Source organism: Pongo pygmaeus, chromosome 5 (genome assembly GCF_028885625.2).
Source record: "Pongo pygmaeus isolate AG05252 chromosome 5, NHGRI_mPonPyg2-v2.0_pri, whole genome shotgun sequence".
Lineage (NCBI taxonomy): Eukaryota > Metazoa > Chordata > Mammalia > Primates > Hominidae > Pongo > Pongo pygmaeus.
Genome location: NC_072378.2, coordinates 127,713,620 through 127,739,319, shown reverse-complemented (window position 1 = coordinate 127,739,319; position 25,700 = coordinate 127,713,620). Strand labels below are relative to the sequence as shown.

The 25,700-nt window shown below is 37.5% G+C and overlaps 1 protein-coding gene across 2 annotated transcripts in view; it reads left to right on the top strand.

Annotated features, from left to right (window-relative positions):
- Positions 1-25,700, top strand: part of MTCL3 (MTCL family member 3) — a 46,258-nt gene that overhangs the window by 3,865 nt on the left and 16,693 nt on the right. For both annotated transcript variants that reach the window (XM_054491661.2, XM_063666565.1), the window contains exons 3-4: positions 449-673; positions 2,451-2,609. In XM_054491661.2, coding sequence (XP_054347636.1) covers positions 449-673; positions 2,451-2,609 — 384 coding nt within the window. The remainder of the gene's footprint in view (positions 1-448; positions 674-2,450; positions 2,610-25,700) is intronic.

The window sequence follows — 25,700 nt, the reverse complement described above, 5'->3', positions numbered from 1 at the left end:
GACCCGGCTGGGGGATGGGAAGAGTGGGCCTGGGAGGATTAGGGCGTGTCCCGGCGCGGATGAGAGGCTGCTAACCTGTTAGGGAGCCTTGAAGAGGGAGGAGAACAAGAAAGGAGGGAGGGGGTTTCCTAGGCCTTGTCTGAATTTGAATCTGCTCTCAGTAACGCGAGGTTTTCCTTTAAATTCAAATCTGGGCCTCCGTTTCTCTAATTATAATGGTTTGTCACACTTCTTCCTGGAGAGAGGTAGAGTAAGAGAACGAGAGAGGGCCTAAAGTGGGCCTTTTTCCCCCAGTTTCCTCTTCTACACTCAGCTCCTTGTCACTCCTGTCTCGTGGAGAGAGGGCAATTAAAGCTGAGAATTTGGAATTGGAATGGGGTGTGCACGGTGTGTGTCGGAAGGGCTGGAAGCGAGTTTGATTTTGACACGCGGCCTGTCACCGCCTCAGAACGAGATCGATGAGCTGAGAACCGAGATGGATGAGATGAGGGACACTTTCTTCGAGGAGGATGCCTGTCAACTGCAGGAAATGCGCCACGAGTTGGAGAGAGCCAACAAAAACTGCCGGATCCTGCAGTACCGCCTCCGCAAAGCCGAGCGCAAAAGGCTCCGCTACGCCCAGACCGGGGAAATCGACGGGGAGCTGTTGCGCAGCCTGGAGCAGGACCTCAAGGTCTGCGGCGCGGGGGCTCAATGGCGCGCGGCAGGGGCTGCGGGTGGGGACTTTGGCCAAGGGCTCTTTAGGTTGAGAAGTCTTCAGTGGCGACTGGCAAGGAGCCTTAGGGACACAGTTTCGTAGCGCTAACCACAAAATACTAGGGTCTCAGAAGGGAGAGAACTGGCGGGTGGCTCTAAAGAGTGCAGACTGTGTGGAGGGCCTGGCAGCAAACGAGCTAAGTGTGCTCTCCTGGGAGCAACCGTGGCTCTTCAAGAGGTAATGAGAAGAAGGCTCCCTTCTAGGCAGAAGCAAGGGCGTGGCAGAGCGCAGGCTCTAGCCTTTGATCTGCCCTTCAGTCTGTCTACTGAGAGAAGGCCGGTGGAATCGGGCAGTCAGGAGCTGCACTAAAAGGACTCCTCTGGGGGAGTTGAAACCCAAAATAGGAACTGCATGGGAAGATACTAGAGTTAAGATTTCTTTCAGCAAGTGTCCACTCCACCTCCTTCTTCCAGGACTTCTTCCTTTCTGCACTTGCCACTTAGGTGACTCCCTGAGAAAAAAAAAAAAAAAAAAAACAGATAACCAACTTGCAGCCTGTTTGTGTGAGGTAAATGAAATAATCTCATTTTTTTAAAGTGCAATCGTTCCTTCAGAATTTCTTACAGTGGAAAAATCTCAACCTTGAAGTGCGTTTTCTAGACAGGTGTGGTCTCCAGTTCAGTTTGACTGTAGGCAGATTCATTGACAATGCAAGCTAGATATTAACTTAATCTCCTTGCACAACCAAATAAGTATACTGTGCATTGCATTAACTTCATTAGGATTTAAAGATCATGTGTAATCTTCGTTTTAAAGAAAGCTATGTGTAAACATTTTATGAAATACGTATTACTTTTTTTCTTAACATTTATTGAGTGCTTAGTATGTACTAAGCACTGTGGCAAACACTGTTACATACATTATTATTTCATTTAATTCTCAAGGGAAAAAAATCTTACAATGTAGGGATTATTAAGGCACCATTTTATAGGTGCAGAAGCTACACCTTTTACAGAGGTTAAGTGCCCAGGCCTGGAAAACAGCTAATAGGTGCCAGGCTCACTCTCCACTCAGTCCAAAATCTCAACCTGTACCCTAAGCCTCTATACCAGGCTGCTCCACTTTTCTTCCAAACCCTAGAATTTCCAGGATAATCTCAAAATATGAGGCAAAAATGCACAGTCATTCAAAAAATAATAATCTCAAGGACTAAAACTTTCCTAAGATTAAGCAACTGGAATTCTAGTTATAAGATTGAAATTCAAGCCCAACCCACTACTTGTAAAAACTTCAATTTCTCATTCTTTAACATAGATTATAATGGAAACATCTACCTCATAGTTTTGTTGAAGTAAAGGAGATTTGTGAAATTTCTCTACATGTGATAAAATGCAGTAGAACATTTGTTACCACAGAGTAGTGCAGAAGTTAAGGGAACAAAATTTAGAGCCAGATTGCCAGGTCTCTTAGCCCAGCAGTGTCTACTCATTAGCTGTGTGACCTTGACCTCTCTGAGACTCAGTTTCCTCATCTACAAAATAGAAGTCATAATAGTACCTATCTCATGGGATTTTTGTAGGGTTAAATGATTGATATATGTGAACGGCTTATATGTATAGTTTGTGGAATAATGCCTGGCACATGGTAAACACCACATAAATATTGGGTTTTAATGCTTTCAATAGGAATACAATTTTAGCCCTTATTATATTGTCATTAATTATATTTTATTGTTACAAACACCTTAATTCAGGTTGCAAAGGATGTATCTGTGAGACTTCACCATGAATTAGAAAATGTGGAAGAAAAGAGAACAACAACAGAAGATGAAAATGAGAAACTGAGGCAACAGCTCATAGAAGTTGAAATTGCAAAGCAAGCTTTACAGAATGAACTGGAAAAAATGAAAGAGGTTAGTATTTGATTATTTCATGGTGTACTATGTATTTTTAGCCCTTTAAAAAGGAATCCCAAGGACTAGTATGACTTAAAAATTTTCTTTTATGATTGCAGGACAATTTTTTACTCTTACCCCCATAGTAAAAAATACATGATTTCATACTAATAAATGAGTAGCAACCAAAGATTCTGACCTAAACACGGTATCTAACTCGACATGTACGAGCTTTGACTGATCTCTGTGTTTCATCTCTGTGTCTTCTAAATGTATGTTAATGAAATAAATTCCACAGCATACTAAATGCAAAGAGTGTCAAGCGTGTGAAGGAATGAGCCTTGTGATAGTTGAGGGGAATAATTAGCCCCATGAGATTACTTACTATGGAGTTCATAGAACCATGAATTTTTAGGATGGAAAAGACTCTAAGGTCCATTTGATCTAATTCATTCATTGCTTGAAGTCTCTCTATAGCAAAGCCAGCCCTTCCCACAATGTTCTAATGCTTACAATATCACCAGTGACTATCCCTGAAGATCTTTCACAGCAGCCAATTGTATCATATCATAGCTCTGTTTAAAGATTTTCCTTTTTTTTTTACATGATATATATTTAATTGCAACTTTAGCGAGCTCATCTTAGTTATACCCTTTAGGGTAGAAGAGTCAAAGTTCTCCTTCGTGTCAGCTATTTGAAGATTCCAAATGTATTTACCATGAGTCTTCTAAAAGAACAGAATCAAGATAAAGAAATGGAGGAGAAAAGAGACAGAAACATCTATCAAGAAATGATTAGCTTTAAGATAAATAGCAATTTAATTAGAATTAAATTATACTTTTCTTTGATAGCTACCTGAACATGTACAATGCAACTTGTGAAAACTACCATTGAGAAATAGCAAATGCACAAGTTGTCTTCTGAAATATTTCCTCTGTTTGGATAAGCAGAATTCTAAAGAAAATTCTAATCTTTCCACAGACTGAGGTATTGACCTACCTGTCGCTGCGGTGCTTATCTCAAAATGGTACAAAATATAGTGCAAATAACAGTGCAAATATCAACAGTCTGATTAAGAGCATGTCTTAGGACTTTGCAGAATACAGTTTCAGTGGAGTAAACTATTTTTTGTGATCTGTTTACTTATATTATCCTGACTTTAAACATTTTTTAGCATAAGAAAATAGTAAAAAAAATTTTAATGATATGAAATCCTTGGCTACTAGCTAGGAGTCGCTCTGTGCTATAGTAGAAAAATATGGAGACTGGGAGTTGTGTGATCTATTTTCACCAGTAACTGGGTGACTTTAAAAGGTCTGTAACTTGTACTTGTCTACTTTTATCCAGTTCTACACTGAAAGGTTGTTTCTGATGATTCTCAACATCTTTTTCTGGTATGTAAGACTTTCCTCGTGAAATTCAGAACATTGCGATTTAAGGAATGGCAAAGATTTTTTCCCTAAAGTTAAGAGATCAAATATGAAATTAATATAGTTATAAGTATATATTTCTTCAACAATAATGTACAGTTGAAGGTATGTCAAAAATTGACTTTCATTTATAGGAAAAAAAAGTAAAGTAGGTAACTGTATTAGTTCTCTAGGGTAGCTGTAACAAAATACCAAAAACTGGGTGGCTTAAACAGCAGAAAAAATGTATTGTCTCACAGTTCTGCAGTCTAGAAGTCTGGAATCAAGGTGTTAGTAGGGGTGGTTCTTTCTGAGGGCTGTGAAGGCAGGATATGTTCCAGGCCTCCCTCTGTGGCTTGTAGATGTCCATCTTCATGGTCACATGGCATTCTCCCTGTAGCTGTCTGTTTCCAGACTTCCCCTTTTTGTAAGGATATCAGTGATATTAGATTAGGGTCTTCCCTAAGGACCTCATTTGACCTGCCTGGGCTCAAGCTATTCTCCCACCTCTGCCTCCCTAACAGCTGGGATTACAGGCATGAGCCATCACACCCGCCCCTCATTTTAATTTGATTACCTCTGTAAATACCTCCGTCTCCAAATGAGATTTCATCCTGAGCAACTGGGGGTTAGGAATTCAATATATGAATTTGACAGGGAGGGTAGAAGGAGAGAACAGAATTCAACCCACAGCAGCAACAATCTAATAGCTTCCAGTGAGCAAGCAAAGAGAAAGTTCATTGTCAGTCTCATAGGCTCCATTCCCTATTCATACGTTACTTGTGCTCTGTCATATTCCTTGAATGTTTTAAATTGTAAACATTCAAGTACAAACAAACTTCGCTTGATTACCAGAGATAAAAAAGAAATGCCTTGTAATTTGGTGTCATGTGAATGTTTTAAGTGGATACCTGAAAAATTATACTTAAGAATGGCATAAGAGCTTTCTGATTTTCATTTTACTTCCGTTAAAGGGGAAAATATGCACAGACTGTCTATCCATTAGCCAGAAGGATGGGACCTCTCCCATCTTAAAATAAAAGCCAAAATAATCTGGCCACCAGGAGGAAAGGGTAGAGCTTGGGAATGTCCTCAGGAGATTGTAAAGATGTGTTTCCTTGATTCTTTTGCTCACACTGTTCCCTGTGACTATTTCCTCCTTCGGGGCTCTAATTCTGGGTTGGGAGAATGCTGTTCCAGTACCAAGCAGTGTGGGTATATATGTTCATACCAAAGAGGCAACTTAATTCTCCTTGGAGTTATAAAAAACCAAATGTCAATGCCCGATTAGAGAATACAACAATCAAAGTAAAAATAATTTAGGAGTATATATGCAGAACATCAGCCTTTAAAGTAATCTTTTATTAGGAAAATGGCATTCACGATTTGAGAAGATGGAAGGTGGTGGGGAACAGAAATAAAAAAAAACAGGAAGGGAGAAAGAGTGGAAGATAAAGATCTGGAGGATACTAAATATAATAAAGGAAAACCAAATAATATTCTGGTAGGAGTGCTCTATAATTATCCATTTGAGGTTGACCTTCACAGTGTTCAGAAAAATGTCAGAAATAGAAAAAGTAGTTTAACAATATGTTTAGAAATCAGAAATGTTTCATTCAGATAAGATTTTTGCAATGGTAATTTTATGATGCTCTAAAATGGTAAATATTAAAACTGAGCTGCAATTATAATTGGCTTACTCTGTGGATAAGGGTTGTAAGTTACTCCTTGGATGACTTGCAACAACTTCAGTTAACCATCTGCTTCACTGGTTGTAAAATGAAAACATATTCAAGTCCTTGGTGAGTGTTAACCAACTTGGTTAATTTGGTGAGTGATGAATTGTCATCCCTTCGTGTCATTTTTTTAAAGGAGAAAAGTAGAACCAGGCCAAGCTCTCCATTAAGAGAAAAGACACTAGTTATAAAGTCAAAAAATCATAGAATATACTCGAAAGAAGCAATCCTCCAATTCCAAGATTTTAGATCTTTATATGGAGTCATATAGATGTTGAACAGCACCACTGGGACCAATAGACCTTCTGCTACAGTTTAGAACTGTTTGCTAAAAATTTAATTAGCTTCAAGGGTATTGACCAATTGCTCTCAGGACTGGTGGCTGCACAAGGTCTTGTGCACCTCCTCACATCTATCTGTCTATCTTCTCCCCCTGAGAGGATGGAGTAGGCACCTGGGAGTAAGAAGAATTGAGTAGAGACAGGATGGAGGTAATTAGCTGCATCTATTGCATCTCATTGCTTGTATTGAAATAGCTCATGTTTGACCAACTGCAAACAAGAGGGACCTCTTTGAATGCTGCCTTCGAATCTTAATAGCATTTTCATCCCAATTATAAAACATTGATTGCTACCAGCACTATGCTTTCTTGCTGTAGAAGAATGCCTTTACCTTTCTGTAACCTGTAGAAAATGGCATTCTATCTTTCAACATTGCAAATGATCAAAGAGACAGAGGTTTTTAATTAAAGTTATGTCATGTAAACAACAACTAGCTCTTTGAACGCCAGAATGGGTTCATACACAAATAGGATAAAGTGAGGTTGTGGAGGAAGCTTTGGACAATGCATTCTCTGTGAGAGGCGAGTTTTTGCTCCAGTTAAATTGAGGATCACTGCCTGTCATGAGGTTCTGCTGCTGTAGCAGTGAACTTTGTTTTCAAAGCTTTGAAACTCTTTGTAATCATCAAGAGAAGAAGGGTCATCTGGTGTCACTTTTAAGGTCTGGTGCTTGTTGAAGTGTTAATAAGAGACATTTGAGCAAAGAATTCACCAACAGAGGAGCAAACAAAAAGAGTAAGATGATGATGATGAGAGGTGTTTATCAGATCTTTTTTCTTTTCAGAATCTGTACTCCTTATATTGTCTCATACCTCACACATACACAAGATTCTTAAAAGAAAATAATTTTCTTAACTTTTCCCAGTCTTTGCTCCAGAGGGGTCTTAACTGGCCTACTGAAATAGCATCATCTATCTTGGACTTTTATTTTTTGTGCACTTGGTATAATAGATCTTATCTATTACAATGAACTTTTATTCTAGAACACAAAAATGATTAGTACTATAAATTTTAACAGCGTCTCTGTTTTTCTTGTTTTTTAGAGTCCCTTGAGAGTATATCTGTATACCCAGATTCTCTTTACAAATGGAACACTTTAATAGGCAAATTCTGTACTATATATTTACAATTACCTATTTATTTTCTTATGTAAAATAAAGAACTGATCATAGCTACACTTGGTTCTAATAGGGAATGTTTACCTGAATAATAAAATGTGAAAAAGAAATGTTGAGTGATAAATCAGCGAAGAAGCATTCCAAGAGACGGTTTAATGGGGCATTTCTTGCAAATATTTTCCCCTGGTTCTGGTAGTTTACTTCACATTTTAAAATAAAACAGTAGTCATTGATATTTTAAAATGAAATGGCCACACATATATTTAGATGCATCAATTAAACATTATTATTTTAGTTATATCTTCTCAGAGCCAATAGTTTGTCGAATAACATGGGCAGGAATAAGAGACTAAATTTAAAAAAAGGAAGAGTGTGTCAGGTAAGCATAGAAAAGCTTTTCTTCCAGGAAGTTGCCATGTGTTATGAATGCATTTTTTTTTTCTTTTGAGACGTAGTCTTACTCTGTTGCCCAGGCTGGAGTGCAGTGGCGCGGCGCGATCTCGGCTCACTGCAAGCTCCGCCTCCCGGGTTCACGCCATTCTCCTGCCTCAGCCTCCCCAGCAGCTGGGACTACAGGCACACGCCGCCACACCCGGCTAATTTTCTGTATTTTTAGTAGAGACGGGGTTTCACCATGTTAGCCAGGATGGTCTCAATCTCCTGACCTTGTGATCTGCCCACCTCAGCCTATGAATGCATTTTTAAAGATGTATTTATGTAGGCATTATAAATTTTATTGGATTTTTAAATGAAATTAGATATGTAGTTCCATGTACTCTGAAGTGATCTTTAATATTCAGTCGCATGTAAATCACTCTTTTACCCAGATGCCAAGTCCCCATTAGAAGCAAAGTAGTACACAGATCAGAAATTGGCGGATTATTTTTGTGCAATATAATGAGCTTTTATTATAAATTTCAAATTTCTTATTTGCATAAAAATACAGGACAGCATGACACACCCCCACGTTGTTGATCAGATTCCAGTTCCTTTCTTAGCTGAAATTTTGCACTTCATATTATTGAAACTGTAAAGTGCTGAACAAATACAGGTTTTTACCTGATAAAGCATCTCCTATTGAGTACATTTGCAGTTCCCATCTAAAATATCTATTGATTTTGATGTGTGCAACATAATGGGCTTCCTAAAAATTGTTTAATACATGTATATTTAAATTTTTGTTGCTTTTGCTGATGAAGCATATTCATAAGAGTTAAGTCTCCAACCCTGAATTCTTTGAGGCCAGTTTAACTTGGTCCAAGGGCTCAAGGCTGAACTTTGAGTGACTCACCTCTGTGAGATTAGCAATTTACCCATATTAAGTATCTCCATGGAAGTATATTACTTATACAGTTACTGAAGTGTTGTTTACTTCACTGACTTCTGTATCCAACCTACCTTAAAAGGGGATTTGAGGCCGGGCGTGGTGGCTCATGCCTGTAATCCCAGCACTTTCGGAGGCCGAGGTGGGTGGATCATGATGTCAGGAGATCGAGACCACCCTGGTTAACACGGTGAAACCCCATCTCTACTAAAAATACAAAAAATTAGCCAGGCATGGTGGTGGGCGCCTGTAGTCCCAGCTACTCAGGAGGCTGAGGCAGGAGAATGTCATGAACCCGGGAAGCGGAGCTTGCAGTGAGCCAAGATTGCTGCTGCACTCCAGCCTGAGTGACAGAGCGAGTCTCCATGTCAAACAAAATAAGTAAATAAAGACGGGGGAGGAGGATTTGAAATGGTCCACAATAAAGCCATAAAACTATTGAAATAAGGGTTTTAAAATTAGGTAAAAACGCTGGGAAGATGAAGAAAAACTTAATCCAAGGGATGTACATTGTTATGAAACAGCTCTGAGTTTAGTATCACTCAAGGCTGGGGACCAAATATTGACAGAAGTCATTTCCTAGCTGTGACCAGATACAGAAGCAACACTGAGTTTTATGTGAGGCCTCTGGGGCAATCATGAAGAAAATCAATATAGTACAACAAAAAGTTGCAGTTGTACACAGACTCTACATGCAACCATCATGGATAAATGAGCCTTCTAAATACTTGACAGGTCTTTTCTATAGAATCAACAAATTATGAGTTAAAATTTTACAGAAAAGATAATAGTCATTTTTTCATTAGCCATGAACTTGAGTGTGATTGTTAGAAAGTACACATATAATGGAGTCTAGAAACTAGCTTTGAGACCTCATCTGTCATTCCCTATGACCTTGAGCAAATAACTTAAAATGTATAGGCCTCAGTTTTTAATATGTAAATGCAGAAATTAAACTGAGTGCTCTCGAAGCTTCTTATAAATATATCATTTTCTACTTTGTCAGTTATCCATCTCTGTTCTCCCTGAAAGTTTCATAGGTATAAAATTCAGTTTCATTACTATTATTGAAATACTATAATTATTTTTTCATATAGTCAGTTAACAGCTATTTCTTGAATGCCTGGTGTAGTGTGGCCATGTAGATAACACAGAGGATATAAAGATATAGATGGCAAAGTGTTGCATTAAACTCCAAGTTTGCACCCACTGAAGGTCCCTACTGAAAGTTTTTTTCCAGATACACACTTTTTAATTTAAAAAAATGGACATTTGAGGAACATGTGTCTTTTTTGTTTTTTAACTTTTAAGTTTAGGGGTACAAGTGTAAGTTTGTTACACAGGTAAACTTGTGTCATGGGGGTTTGTTGTACAGATTATTTCATCACTCAGGTATTAAGCCTAGTGCCCATTAATTATTTTTCCTGATCCTCTCCCTCCCCCGCTCCATCCTCTGAAAAACCCCAATGAGTGTTGTTCCCTTCCATGTGTCAAGGTATTCTCATCATTTAGTGCCCACTTGTAAGTGAGAACATGCAGTATTTGGTTTTCTGTTCCTGTGTTAGTTTGCTAAGGATAATGGCCTCCAGCTCCATTCATGTCCCTGCAAAGGATGTGATCTGTTTCTTTTTATGGCTGCATAGTATTCCATGGTGTATATGTACCACATTTTTCTTTATCCAGTCTATAATTGATAGGCATTTAGGTTGATTCCATTTTTAACACAGGAAGTAAGACCCACAGTTATCTCTCCGTTGCTACTCAGCATTCAAGGCCTGTGTTAGTGCTGTAGAAATTACAACTGAAGACCTGATATGTGGGAATGAGTACAAGTTGAACCTCCCTAATAATCCAGCCATGCCTTTTGATGTGGCCTTGGCTCTACACTCTAGGAAACTACAAAGACCATGTGGTAACAAAAGAATTCATCATCTATTCCCGTAAATAAATCAGGGTGTTGAATGATGGCCCCTAAACATTCTAATTTCTGCAGAAAGTCTTGAGGTGGGGTTTTTAACCATACAATTCTTAGAATGAAATCTGCCCCTGCTTCCTGCCCCTGGAAGGCTGCCAGGCTCTCACCGCAGAATGTGGCCATTAACCAGCACTGATCCTCAGCTAAACATCCAAATGTTTGTATTTTGTTATTATTGAAATTTATTTTTATTCCCTATGACTTCTCTGATGTTTTTTGGAGTTGCAAGTCTTTATGTTTTCAAGAGCATAATAAAATTTTTTTTGAGATTACTTGGCCTTTGTATGTGTGACAGACATCAACCTCATGCAGAAAAGACCTCAATTAACCTCAATCCCTTCCTTAAGAGATTCTCAGGGCACAGTTGTAACTTAAATAGTCCATGTGGTGCGTTCAGGCTTTGGGACAGTAATAAACGACTCTATTCTCCACCACTCCCCTCTACCATGGCCACCCTTGGCTGCCTGTGAATGGCCTTGCTTCCAGTAGTGGCAGAAATAGCATCTTATTTCTGTCTCAGCCTTTTACATAAAAATAAAAACATATAAACTTGGACCTGACTTTCACTTAGCAACTATTTATGAAGCATATATATAATATGTATAAGGAATAACAGATAATGTCACCAGGTGGGTAGTCGTTGCCCACAAGTTAATTATTTTCTAATAGGAGAGACAGCCTCATACAGGTTGTACTTCGACTATAGCTGCACATACACATTACTATACCAAATACTTCTCATGAAATCCTCACAAGACCAACCAGACTGTGAGTTATAAGAGGACAAGAGCCGCTCCTGTGTTGGTCCCTGTGGCACCCTCAGCATCTAGTTCAGTACCCAACATACAGGCAATGAGACCACCTTCTTCTGTAATATTACAATAATTATTTTTTACTTGATTTGTATATAACTTTTTCCTGCTGAAACTGTTTACAGTTTCCTGACTGTAAACTCCTTGAGACTAAAGACTGAGTCCACGTTATTAACTGTGTCCACAACAACCAAAAGACAACAGGGCACAAAGTTGATAAACAATAAGTAATTTCAAAAAGAGAATAAATGGTAATTAAGCAAGGTGTTTCATGCCCGATTTTGCAGAAAGAAAAAAAAAAGTGGCTGTGAACCAGGGCTCTTTCCATGGTGCTTACTGCAGTGCAAACGTGATGAAAAGGAAGTAGATGGGTAACTCCAGCCTCAGCCCACTTCCAGAAATAGAGGTCTCCCAAGACCTTACTACCTTCTAGAAACTTCTAGCACTCTACTTTGCATCTCTGAAATTCCATTTATCCCCCAGAAACAACAGGTCTTCCCTGAAACAAGGTACCATTGGATTCTTGAGAAAGGGAATGGGGACAGGAACCCAAGAACAAGAAGACAACTCTGACATCTTGGGCATCAGCTCTGCAGTTTAACTTCTTTGTGCTTTGGTGAAAAAATGTAAAATGCAGGTTTAAGGAATGAGAGAAGACTGCAGATCCTGTCACTCCCAAAGACTATCCATTGGAATTTGCTTTATATCTTCAATGTCTGAGATAATTGATTTAGCAGCTAATTTGGCTGGAGAGATATGGAAAATTACCCCAGGGCTGCAGTGGCTCAGTAGCCACCAATGTTGAGTGCTAATTACATGCCAGTGGCTGAACTAGATAGTTTATGTATAATTATGTTGTTAATAGCCTCATTTTAGAGATAAAGACTCTAAGGCTCAGAGAGGTTAATGTCACCAGTTAGCAGGCCAGGCCCACACCCAAGTCTGTCTGCCTCCAACGCTTGGTCTCCAGTCATCAGTGCTGCGTGGCCTCACTGCAAGGACTCAGGCTGCCCCTCCACTGCCACTTTCATGTTCTTCCTGACCCACAAATAACCTACCCTCTTTAGGGAACCTCAGTACTCCTAGAATCTATAATCCTCTATAATACTCTAGGGTCTATCAGAGAATGTTTTGAGTAAACACTGAGAGAAGACTTCCAAGGTGGCTATAGGGAAAAATCTATTTTATCTTACAGAAAGGGAGTCCTTGGAGCAAAAACTAGAAACATAGGGCTAGAGAAAGTGTTTTCAGGTCTGTCAATTCTATCTCACTTTTTACAAATGTAATAGCTATGTTACTTCAGATAAGTCACATAATAGCTGACTCTCAATTTAATCACCTTTTAAAGGAAAATAAATATTTTTCCTATCCAGTCTATTCACAAGGGTAACATGAGATAACATATGTGAAGTGCTTTATAAATTGTATGGTACCATATCAGATGTTATTGTTATTATTATCATGTAGCCATAGGTTAGCTGATTAAGACAATTCCTAGAAAGAATTTTGAAGTCTATCAGAATAAAATTTTAGAGCTATCTAGGACCCCAACTTTTTCTACAGAACTTTGAAATGCTTTTGCTTTCCATTTTTTCATGAATGTCTGTTACTCTCTGAAATTCCCCTTTAAATCTCACTTCATTATAAAGCCATGCTAACTTCTTCCATCTGACCCATTGCCTCTTCCACTAGGCCTGTATTTAGTCCTTACTGCTTCAGGATCCATTAGCTCACATTTGCAAATGTTTTGATGGACAGAGAGATAATCTGGCTGCATTACCTGCCACTGCATTCATCAACAGGGCAACAGGGCTGACTATGTTGATTTGTCCTGTTAAATATCTCTCTTCTACCTTACTACTAGATAAATATGCTTCCTAAAAAGAAACAGAGTAGCAGAGAAAGAAGAACTGTTCTTTGATCAAAAGTGGTCAAGCACAAGATAATTTAGTTTGCATTGTAGTTTTTATTGACTCCACAGCTAGATTTAATGTTCTCTGAATTTAAGAATTATATTTCTATTTAATTCACTTACACACACAGTGATACATATAAAAAATATCAATAAATGTTTGGGCAAGAGAAGAGGTTTAAAAAGATAAGATTGCTGTCATAGGAGCTCATCTTAAGCTTCTTAAATTATAATTTACTCAGTTCTTTTGTTTTCAAATACTTGTGATGTTACTTTTGAGTAAATATAATGTGCAATTTTACTGTATATTGGAAAGTATTTTCCAAATTAAAATTTCAGTTATATGTTGAAGACCTTAGACTTGACTGAATTTGAATGGAAATACAATTATTTATTTGATGCTTCTGTCCTAATTCCATTTTTACATTTCAGGGTCAGTTAAATTGATCTTTATCCAGATGGTAAATGACATTTGAAGATGACATTTGAAGTTGTCATTTAGCCTTTCCTAACATTTTCCATTTTATACTTATATATTTCACTTAATTGGAGCATTTATATTCAGCATGATTCAACTTAGAAGCACTTAAAATTAAAAATTCAGAGTATTCTACATTGATCTGCTGGCTAGCTCAGTTATTTAAATTTGTGTAACCAATTAATCATGGGGGTAAGTGGTTAATACAATTAACTGTTAATTTTTTCTTTCCTTCACAAAGTAACAGTTTCTTACCATTACATTAGCCAAGAACCTTGAATAATAGTAGAAATAATTAGACCAATTGCTTATTTATTCTGATATATAATGAGCAACTAATATGTTATTATGTAGTTGTATCCACTGCCTCTTTGCATATGAAGAAAATAAAAATTTTCATAGAACTTTATCAAGTGATCCATCTGTGTGTATTTAGGAATATCTGTTATATGGAAAGTATTATCTATCAAGGGTAAAATGTAGCTACTGGGTTTATTCATTTAGCGGTATGGCTAAGTTTCAATTAGAAAAATTATGTTCTAGAGTCGTTTTGAAAGTAGTTATCCTATTTTTAATTCTACTAGTGTTAATTTTATTCTGTAATACATGTACAGTTTTCCCAATTGCCAGAATCAAAAATGAAACTTAAAACATTATTGGCCGAGAGCAGTGGCTCACGCCTGTAATCCCAACACTTTGGGAGGCCAAGGCGGGCAGATCACGAGGTCAGGAGATCAAGACCATCCTGGCTAATATAGTGAAACCCCGTCTCTACTAAAAATACAAAAAAATTAGCCAAGTGTGATGGCACGCGCCTGTAATCCCAGCTACTCGGGAGGCTGAGGCAGGAGAATTGCTTGAACCCAGGAGGTGGAGGTTGCAGTGAGCTGAGATCGCACCACTGCACTCCGGCCTGGCAACAAAGTGAGACTCCGTCTCAAAAAAAAAAAAAAAAAAAAAAAATTCTTTCAGTTAGTTTAACTCCTTACACTACAGCCTGTTCTTTGTTAATTTAATGTGAGATTATAGATAAAATTATTACTACTAAATGTTTCATTGTTATAGTATACACTTTCCATTTTAAAGCCCGTGGGAAGGTGAAAGGTGGGAGAAGGAGAAGATCAGGAAAAATAACTAATGGACACTAGGCTTAATACCTAGGTGATAAAATAATCTGTACAACAAACTGCCATGACACAAGTTTACCTATATAACAAACCTGCATATGTACAGCTGAACTTAAAATAAAAGTTAAAAAAATAAAAAAAATTATAGGTATTCAAACAATTCAATGCTATCAGTGATTTTAAACCACAACTTCTACAATTCTGAGGTCATAGTTTTAACTAATCTTTCATTGATTAGATAATACTTGACATTATTTTTCAGGAAAAAGCTTATAAATATTTTCTGAACCTTTGTATTTTTGAAAATAGCCTTTGGTTGATTTCACACAGGAATGGCAGAGTGAAATTATTGAGTCAAAAAAAAATATGTCTTATTATATATTAGCCCTGGCATTCATTTTGCAATGGAGAAGTATGAGATCAGTCTGACTTTTATTCCTTTGTAGGTCAGATTATTTTCTCTCTACTTATTTATGGATATTTTTCTTCATCATTTATATTAATCTGAGTTCCCCAGTGGGAAACAGAATTCACCCAAGATGGTTCAAATGAAAAGAGATTATTACTCACAGCGGTATGGGCAGGATTATGGGAACAAACCAGGGCTGGCAAGGCATTCAGAAAAAACTTGCTACTCTTGGAAACCATCACCACCCCGAGAAATGAAGACATAGCTGAGGAAATAGTATTATAGAGGCCAGTGAAAACTAACCATCAAGTAGGGTCCTCCCAGTGGGATCTATCGCCTGAAGGGGACTTAGCTACTGCTTAAAAATGTGGTGTTGAAAAAGAAAGGAAGTGAAGGGAAGTACTCTGAACCATCTCTTCTCCCACCTTCCATCCATCAGCATGCCTGCCAGTGCCTTCTATTGGCCAAACCCAAGGAGGAGTCAACTGATAGGGAGAAAGCCTGGGTAAAGTTTGCAGAAGTCAGCCTCCTGGAGCACAGAGCAGGGCAGAGAAGGAGCAAGCTTGAATCTGGGTAGCTAAAGAAGAATCCCCGGTTCAGAAATACCACCTGGGCATATCTAGGTGATGGTCTTTGTTTATAACATGTCCAGAACATACAGACCTTTTACTCTGAAAATTAAGACTTGTGTATTCATTATTTCAGAAAAGCTTTCTTGTATTACAGATTTGATAATCATATGTGCTCTATTGTTTCTTCTTAGCATTCTCTTTGCTTTGTATTCCTTACTACCTTCTCATCCTTTCGTTTTTTAATCCTTTTCCTCTGTGGCCTTAGATAATTTTCAAGTTTGTTTTCAATATTATGGAATCAATTTTCTGCGATGTCAGTTGTGCTCCTTAAAGACATCAGTGCAAAATTTCATTCTTGTGTTGAATTTTAAAGACCTTTTTGAGTTTTCTTATTCCTGACAGCTTCCTAGTCTTCAGAGCTTAATCTCCCTTTATGACCTTCTTGTTAGTTCATAGAGGCCATCTTTGCTATCTTTTTAACGATACAATATTTTCTAAAGCTATCTTCTGTTTCTCATAGCAAATAGTTTTCAGAAATATTTGGGGGATCTTTTTCTTTTTTTAGCTGACTTTTTAAATCATCCTGATGCATTTTACTTTTACAGCTTTGAGGTTTTATTTACATACCATAAATTCACTTAATTGTACAATTTAATGGTTTTTAGTAAATATGCAAAGTTATGCAACCATCACCATAAACCAAATTTAGGACATTTCCATCACTTCATAAAGATCTCTCATGTCCATTTGCAGTCACCTTCTGTTCTTAGCTCTAACCCCAATCAGCCACTAATCTATTTTTGGAATCTATAGCTTTTATTTTCTGAATATCTCATATAACTACAATCACAAAATTTGTCTCCTTTTGTATCTGGTTTCTTTCACCTAGACCAGTGTTTTTGAGGTTCATCCCTGTAGCGTATATCAGTAATTCATTTCTTTTTATTTCCAAATAATATTCAATTGTATGTATATACCACATTTTGTTTATTCATTCAGCAGTTTTTGGACAGTGGATACTTTCTAATTTCATAAATAATGCTGTTATAAACACACACATGCAAGTTTTCGTGTGGATACATGTTTTCATTTCTCTTGGGTAGATAGCTAAGATTAGAATTTGGGGGTCATATGGTGAATTTGTGTTTAACTTTTTAAAGAAACTGCCAACTATTTTCCAAAGGGGCTGCACCATTTTACATTCCCACCAGCAACGGATGAGGATTCCAATTTATCCACACCCTTGTCAATACTGATTGTATATCTTTTTTATTATTGTTAGTCCACTGGGCATCAAATGATACATCATTGTGGTTTTAATTTGTTTCCCTAATGATGTTGAGTATCTTTCCATCTGCTTATTGTGCACTCACATATCTTATTTTGTGCAATGTCTATTCACAATGTTTAGCCTATTTTTAATTGGGTTGTCTACTTATTTTTGAGTTCCAATTTAAGCTCTATCTGTATTTTGGATATAAGTCTTTTATCAGATATATGATTTGAAAATGTTTTCTTCTTAGGCTTGTCTTTTTAGTTTCTTAATAGTGTCTTTTGAAGTGCAAAAGTTTGCAATTTTGATCAAGTCCAATTTGTATTTTTTTGTTTCATCACTTACATTTTTGGTGTCGCATCTAAGAAATCTTTGCCTAACCTACAGGAAGATTCACTTCAGTGTTTTTTCTTTTCCTAAGACTTTCATGGGTTTAGCTCTTACATTCAGATCTACAATCCAGTTTGAGTCATTTTCATGTATAGAGTGAGTTGGGAGTCTAAATTCATCTTTTTGCATGTGGATCTCGAATTGCCCCAGCACTGTTTGTCAAAAAGACTATCCTTCCCTCATTGATTTGTTTTGACTCAATGCAATTTTATCTTCTTTTTTCCTTTTTCTTTCTCTTAGAAAATATCATCATTGAATGTCAAACATTCTTTATAGATTCAATGTTGGCTTTAGATACTCACTGTGTGGCTTTTTTTCTTAGTTTCTCTCACTATCCATTTGCTATTAGTTGCCCCTTCTCAGAGCCAAAGTATAGAAGAGCTTGATGTGCACAATTCCAGCTCAATTACTGATGATAGTAAACATTCAGCTAGTTGTGGCCTGTTTGAAGTAGGAAAGGCTGCTACTGCAGCACTCAGGTACACTGACTCTGAGGGAGACATATCTTAGAAATATTTGAAGAAGTTTGTAGTTGTTCTTTAACTACCTTTAATATACGAAAAACAATAAACCTCAACACGGGTGCTCCCAAGTCTTTTCTACCTATGTTTCTTCCCCTGAATGTTTGGATAAGGAAAGAATATATCTCATGATTCATTGCACAGCTAGTCACCTAGCTCTTTTTCCTTGCCTAATTCCTACTTGTTTGAATATTTAACCAACAAAGAGCTACAGTATTGTCTGTGCAATACTTATGCATATACTGGGGAAAATATGATTGGGATGCAGAAGTTTTAGCTGCCTGATTGATTTTTTAAATAACTTTGTTGAATCATATTTTACATGTAATATAATTAATCCATTTCCAATGGTACAATTCAGTGATTTTGTAGTAAACTTCCAAGTTGTGCAACAATGACCATAAGTCAGTTTTAGTACATTTTAATTACCATAGTAGTGAGATTCTTCATGCCCATTTACTGTTAATTCCTATTTCTTCCTTCCCTTTGACTACCTCCAGGCAATTACTAATCTACTTCTTTTATCTATGAATTTACCTTTTCTAGACATTTCATATAAATGAAATTACACTGTATGTGGTCTCTTAGGTTTGGCTTCTTTTACTTAACATAGTGTTTTTCAAGTTCATCTGTGTCATATCATGTATCCGTAGTTCATTCCTTTTGTAAATTGCCAAATAATATTCCATTGGGCAAATATCGTATTTTATCTGTTCATTCATCTGTGTCATATCATGTATCCATAGTTCATTCCTTTTGTAAATTGCCAAATAATATTCCATTGGGCAAATATCATATTTTATCTATTCACTCACCAGTAGGTGGAATTTTGGGTTGTTTCCAACTTTTGGTGATTATGAACAATGCTGCTAGGAATATTACTGTGCAAGTCCTTTGTGGATATATGTTTTTATTTCTCTTGAGTATGTACCTAAGATTGGAATGGCTGGGTCATATGGCAAATTTACATTTAGCCTTTTAAGAAACAGGATTTCTAGTTTTTATTGGTCTGCATGTCCAATCCTTCTGTTTCAGACATTGAAGACCATACATTAGATAGCTTATATTTCTTGTTTGAATTCCACTGATGTTATTGTTAAAAGAAAATTTTGTCAGATTCTGGTTAATGCTTGACTACCATGTTAGTTTTTGATATTACTGTGTTTACATTTTTGTCTTGGCCTTCAGATATATTTTAATCAGAAGTAAATGATAGCTTTGTACTATATTAACTCAGAATTCTGTCAATTTGAGTAACAATATGAACAGGGTAAATTTTCTTTAAAAAATAATACTTTAGGAAATAAGTCTGGTTCATCTTTGATTACTTTCCTTAACTTCATTAATATGTGGAATATTTTATTCCTATGGCAGTGGTATCTCATGCTCTTGTGTACATGCATTTATTTCCCCAAGCTATTTTTTTGTGTTTTAGTAGAGATGGGGTTTCACCATGTTGTCCAGGCTGGTCTCAAACTTCTGAGCTCAGGCAGTCCACCCGCCTCAGCCTCCCAAAATGCTAGGATTACAGGCGTGAGCCACCATGCCCAGCCGAGAGTGTATGTCTTAATATTCAATTTAACCCAGCGTTGCCATGCCATAATCTAGACCCAACTTTACCCATTCTTCAAGTGAAACTGGAAATTTGGATTTTTCAAATGTAAATGGTTTATATTTTTAAATTTGGTAACTAATTTCAAAAATTTTAAAGCATAATTGTGGGCTATCACATTTAACCTAGTCTAGGAATTACCGTCAGAAACGTGCTTCTATATCCTTTCAGTGCATTTTGGAAATTAATGAATACTCTGACCTTTAAATTTGTATTATGAAATGTCTTCAATATGTAATTGTGTAAAGAATAATTTTAAAAGACTCATGCAATGTCCACCCCTTAGTGTCCTGCCATCTTGTGATCGCACATTCAAGCATATTTCTTACAAGATTCTAATCCTGATAGAACAATGTTGCTAATTTCACTGCATTAATGAGTTCAAAGCGGGTTGAGATGCAGTGTAGAATAGACTGAACAGCTCATCCTTTCACCTTATAAATGTTGGCCACAGCTTTTTTTCTTTGCCTGAATTATAAACAAAGGCCTTAAGGAACTGTGGTCACTACCCAGACATAATTTTCTAAGTGTCTTAATTACTCAGTGCAATGATGGTTAGAAGCCAATCCATTAACAAGAGTAAATTAGAATACATCTCTGCATTTGTTGTTGTCATCCATAGTTTAATAAACATATCTTTACTGTGGATCTCAGATACAAAATATTTTTTTTTTTTTGAGATGGAGTCACGCTCTGTCGCCCAGGCTGGAGTGCAGGGGCTTGATCTTGGCTCACTGCAAGCTCCGCCTCCTGGGTTCACGACATTCTCCTGCCTCAGCCTCCCTAGTAGGTGGGACTACAGGCGCCCACCACCATGCCTGGCTACTTTTTTGTATTTTTAGTAGAGACGGGGTCTCACCGTGTTAGCCGGGATGGTCTTGATCTCCTGACCTCGTGATCTGCCCGACTCGGCCTCCCAAAGTGCTGGGATTACAGGCGTGAGCCACCAGGTTCTCAGATTTTTTAAAACTCTAAGCTGAGAAATATCCCAGTCTTAAATCCATTTGCTTGGGTGGAGTTCTATGAGGCTTTTGCATGGTGCCAACCAAGTATAATACATGATATATTAAAGAAGCACTTACCATGTTGGCTTTGATTTTTTAAAGCAAGGTGGTCTTGCTTTGTGATCAGTTTATTATTGGCAGTTTGACAGACCCTCTAATAATCCATACCCTGCTCCAAAAGAAGGTTCTACAATGATGAAAGAGTTAATTTTATCATAAACTACTTCAGCAGTAGCCTTGAGTCCCTTGATGAATCCCAGAGAAGCTTAGAAAATACAGAGGCCAGTTCTTCCTAAGGATCCAGGAAATATTTTGATCATATGATATGAACTACATAATGCAAGGCAGCCCATATGGAGTTCTAACCTGACTTTTAAAGGGGATGTTTTCACAAAGATCTTGTAGGCCTCAACTATTACAGTTTTTTTTATCAGTGCTATTTCCTCCAGTTCTGTTGTAACCACATCCCATTAACAAGAGAAGCCTCTATTTTTTTTTCTTCTTTCTGATATCCCATGGTTTTTAAGCTCTCCTAGATTTTCTAGAGTTAAGTTCAGCATCTTACTTTCTAAGTTTCTGACGTACCTAAATTTCACTGTACTCTTAGGTTGGTGCAAAAGTAAATGCAGTTTTGCCATTTTAATGTTTAATGCCACTAATAGTTACAAAGCATGGGTTCCAATTTGAAGACATTTAAGCATTATTACCAAATAATACACTAGGAAAAGGGCAGATATGTTCTAAAGTAATTCCTGGCACCAAAGAATGGCTTAAAAAGACACTGTACAATTGAAGGGCCATGCAAACCTATTTGGCCCTGTGAAGATAATTCTGATTCTCACACTGAAAAAGACTTAAAAGTTTCCTCTTTTATTGGTAGCCTGGTTCAAGGGTATGCTCTACAAATTGACTCATTATATAATATTCCTTAACAATAAATAATTCACATAAATCTGCCATCAATCTGACCTCTGCTGTAGATATCTACTTTATCACATGGGAAAAGAATAGAGGAACTAGGAAAAGGAAAATTTATTGGATTCTTTAATTTTAAAAAATGAAACAAAATAATACCATGATCACAGCTATTTTAGTTTGGCGTTGTATCAGTGTTTAGAGCAGAAAAATAGTTTTCTCAGCTTTTAAAATGTGCTTTTATTTAGGCATTCACTGGAGATGGGATGAAATAAGTTTGGCAGCCTCATAACTCAGAAGATAGGAACGGTACCTGGCCTTATGGGATGGAGAAAGGGTTTAGCTGTCTAGCAGAAGAGGGCTGGCTGATTTATTGGCAAATTCAGGTCTCTGCCTTCATGACATAAACATCTCTATGCCAGATATACCTCCTCACCTCTGACATGTGCCTCTATGACCATCTGTAGAAGGGAGTCAAAGTGAAAATTCCAGGACTTTTAAAATTTATTACCTTCTGGAAACAATTTCCAGATTTAAATTGCCAGTCAACTTTCCTTCCCATATCTTCCAACATTATTTATTAGAATCAATGAATTAATAATGTTTCTTTTCTTCCCTTCTCTATTCTTTTCTAAAGTCTGGCTTTTTAAACTATCACTGTAAGTTTGGAAAATTGAATCCTTAAATTAAAATTGAGATTTTTCTGGGTATAGTTAGTTCACCTTGTATTTGTGCTTCAACTCTGTAAATTTACATAAGTAGGAAATTTTGGAAAATTTAAAGTTATTTTTCTTCTCTTGCCTAGAAACACTACAGAAACAGAATGATAAACAAAGTTTGCTAAAACTAAGGGTGGGATGAACAAATATAAATCAGAGGCATAGATAAAGGCATTGTGAAGATGTATATATCACTTCTTCCTAAAAATGAAGAATAAAAGCTAAGTTCAAATAGAAGAAACACTTCATATATATATAATAAGCTTAAATGTTAGGATGAAATTTATTAGCTTTTAACTCATATATACCTTTGGTGCTAATTGAACACCTGCTATTATTAAGGGAGGCATCTGAAATTTAGAACTGGAAAACTGAACTTTAAAAATAATTTATTTAAGCTCAGTTTCATTAAAAAATTTTTCTGGGGGCCGGGCCTGGTGGCTCACGCCTGTAATCCCAGCACTTTGGGAGGCCGAGGCGAGTGGATCACGAGGTCATGAGATTGAGACCACCCTGGCTAACACGGTGAAACCCCGCCTCTACTAAAAAAATACAAAAAAGTAGCCGGGTGTGGTGGCGGGTGCCTGTAGTCCCAGCTACTAGGGAGCCTGAGACAGGAGAATGTCGTGAACCCACAAGGCGGAGCTTGCAGTGAGCCGAGATCGGGCCACTGCTCTCCAGCCTGGGCAACAGGGTGAGACTCCGTCTTAAAAAAAAAAATTTCTGGAATCAAAATAGTGGCAAAGGCAGGGGAGAAATAAAAACAAGGAAAATACATTAAGCTTTATTTTTCTTGTGTTTGATAACCTTCTCAACTCTTCCTCTTAGCCTTTTACATTCTTTTTTTTTTTTCGCTTTTATGGAATTTGAATACAGGATATTGTTTATAAATCTGAACTAAATTTATTAGCCTAGTGTATTTTTTAATCCCAGTGGTGAAGAATGTTTGGTAGATGTGTCAGTGGATTTTTGCTGTGTAGCAAACCATCCCAAAACTTTGTGGCTTAAAACAACATTTATGTGGCTCATAATTCTGTGGTCCATTCTGGTCTCAGGTAGGTCCATGCATGTATTTATGGTCAGCTAACAGCTAGAAGGCTCTGCATTGAGGATTAACTGGCTGTTCACTAGGGCAATAGGAGCATCTGGGCCACATGACTTTTCATGGAGCAGGCCAGCCCAGACTTAAAACACAGGGTAGCAGATTTCCAAGAGAGTGAGCAGAATTGTACAATCTCTCAAGGGTAGGCTCAGAACCAGCATGCCATTTCTGCCACCGGATTTTACAGGTCAAAGCAAGTCACAAGGCCAGTTCAGTTAGAAGAGGTACAGAAGTAGACTCCATCTTTTTTTTTTTTTTTTTTTGAGACAGGGTCTTGCTGGAGTCTAGGGTCACCTAGGTTGGAGTGTAGTGGTGGGTTTATAGTTTACTGCAGCCTCGAACTCCTGGGCTGAAGCTATCCTCCTGGCTCAGCTTCCTAAGTAGCTAGGACTAGCTGCATGCCACCATGCCTGGCTAACTTTTAAAAAATTTTTGTAGAGATAAAGTCTCACCATATTGCCCAGGCTGGTCTACTCACATATTCCCATTTATAGGCCTACCTCAGAGATATTGCAGGTTCTGTTCTAGACCACGGCAGTAAAGCAAGTCACACTATTGTTTGGTTTCCCAGTACATGTAAAAGTTGTTTATACTATACTGTAGTCTGTTAAGTGTGCAATAGCATGATATCTAAAAAAAGTATATACCTTAATTTTAAAATACTTTATTGCTAAAACATCCTAAGGATCATCTTAGCCTTCAACGAGTCATCATCTGGTTGGATGGTGGGTCTTCCCTGGATGTTGATGGCTGCTGACTGACCAGGGTGGTGGTTGCCAAAGGTTGGAGTGGCTATGACAATTCCCTAAAATAAGGCAACAATGTGATTTGCCACATCAGTTGACTCTTCCTTTTATGAAAGATTGCCCTGTAGCATGCAATGCTGTTTGACAGCATTTTACCCACAGTAGAATCTCTTAAAATATTGGAATAAATTCTTGCAAACCTTGCCACTGTTTTATGAAGGAAGTTTAAGGAATATTCTAAACATTTTGTTGTCATTTCAGCAAAGTTCATATCATCTTCACAAGGAATACAGTTCATTTCAAGAAATCACTTCCTTTGCTCATCCATAAGAAACAACTCCTCATCCATTAAAGTTGTATCAGGAGCTTGCAGCAAGTCAGTCACAATCAGGCTATACTTCTAGTTCTCTTGCTATTGTCACCACATTTATTTCCTCAACTGATGTCTTGAACCCCTCAAGTCATCTCTGAGGGTTGGAATCAACTTCTTCCAAACTCTTGTTAATGTTTTGACCTTCTCCAATCAATCATGAATATTCTTTTTTTGGTGTTTTTGTTTGTTTGTTTGTTTGTTTGTTTGTTTGTTTGAGATGGAGTCTTGCTCTGTCCCCCAGGCTGGAGTGTAGTGGTGCGATAGCTCACTGCAACCTCTGCCTCCCAGGTTCTAGCAATTCTTCTGCCTCAGCCTCCCGAGTAGCTGGGACTACAGGCACGCATCACTACACTAAGCTAATTTTTGTATTTTTAGTAGAGACGGAGTTTCACCATGTTGGCCAGGATTGTCTCAATCTCTTGACCTCGTGATCCACCCGCCTCAGGCTCCCAAAGTGCTGGATTACAGGTGTGAGCCACTGCGCCTGGCCCAATCATGAATATTCTTAATGGCATCTAGAATGCCATTTCTTTCCAGAAGATTTTCAATTTACTTTGCCCAGATTCATCATAAGAATCACTACCTGGCAGCTATAGCCTTATAAAGTACATTTTTAAAATAATAAGACTTGACAATTAAAGTTAACTCCGTGATCTGTGGGCTGCAGAATGGATTTTGTGTTAGCAGGCATGGAAAGAACATTAGTCTCCTTGCACATCTCCATCAGAGCTCCTGTTTGACCAAGTGCATTATCAATGAGCAGTAATCTTTTGAAAGGGATCCCTTCTTCTGAGCAGTAGGTCTCAAAAGTGGGCTTAAAATATTTGGTAAACTGTGCTATAAATTGAGATGCTGTCATAAAGGCTTTGTTCTTTCATTTATAGAACAGAGGCAGAATAGGTTTAGCATAATTCTTAATGACCCTAGGATTTTCAGAATGGTAAATGAGCATTGCTTTCAACTTAAAGTTATCAGCTATTTTGGCCCCCAACAAGAGAGCCTGTCTTTGAAGCTTTGAAGCTAGGCATTGACTTCTCCTTTTTAGCTATGAAAGTTCTAGATGGCATCTTCTTCCAAGAGAAGGCTGTTTTATCTACATTGAAAGTCTATTATTTAGTGTAGCCACCTTCACCAACCATCTTACCTAGATCTTCCCAATAGCATGCTGCGGCTTCTATATCAGCACTTGCTGCTGAACCTTGTCCTTTTGTGCTATGGAGATGGCTTCTTTCTTTAAACCTC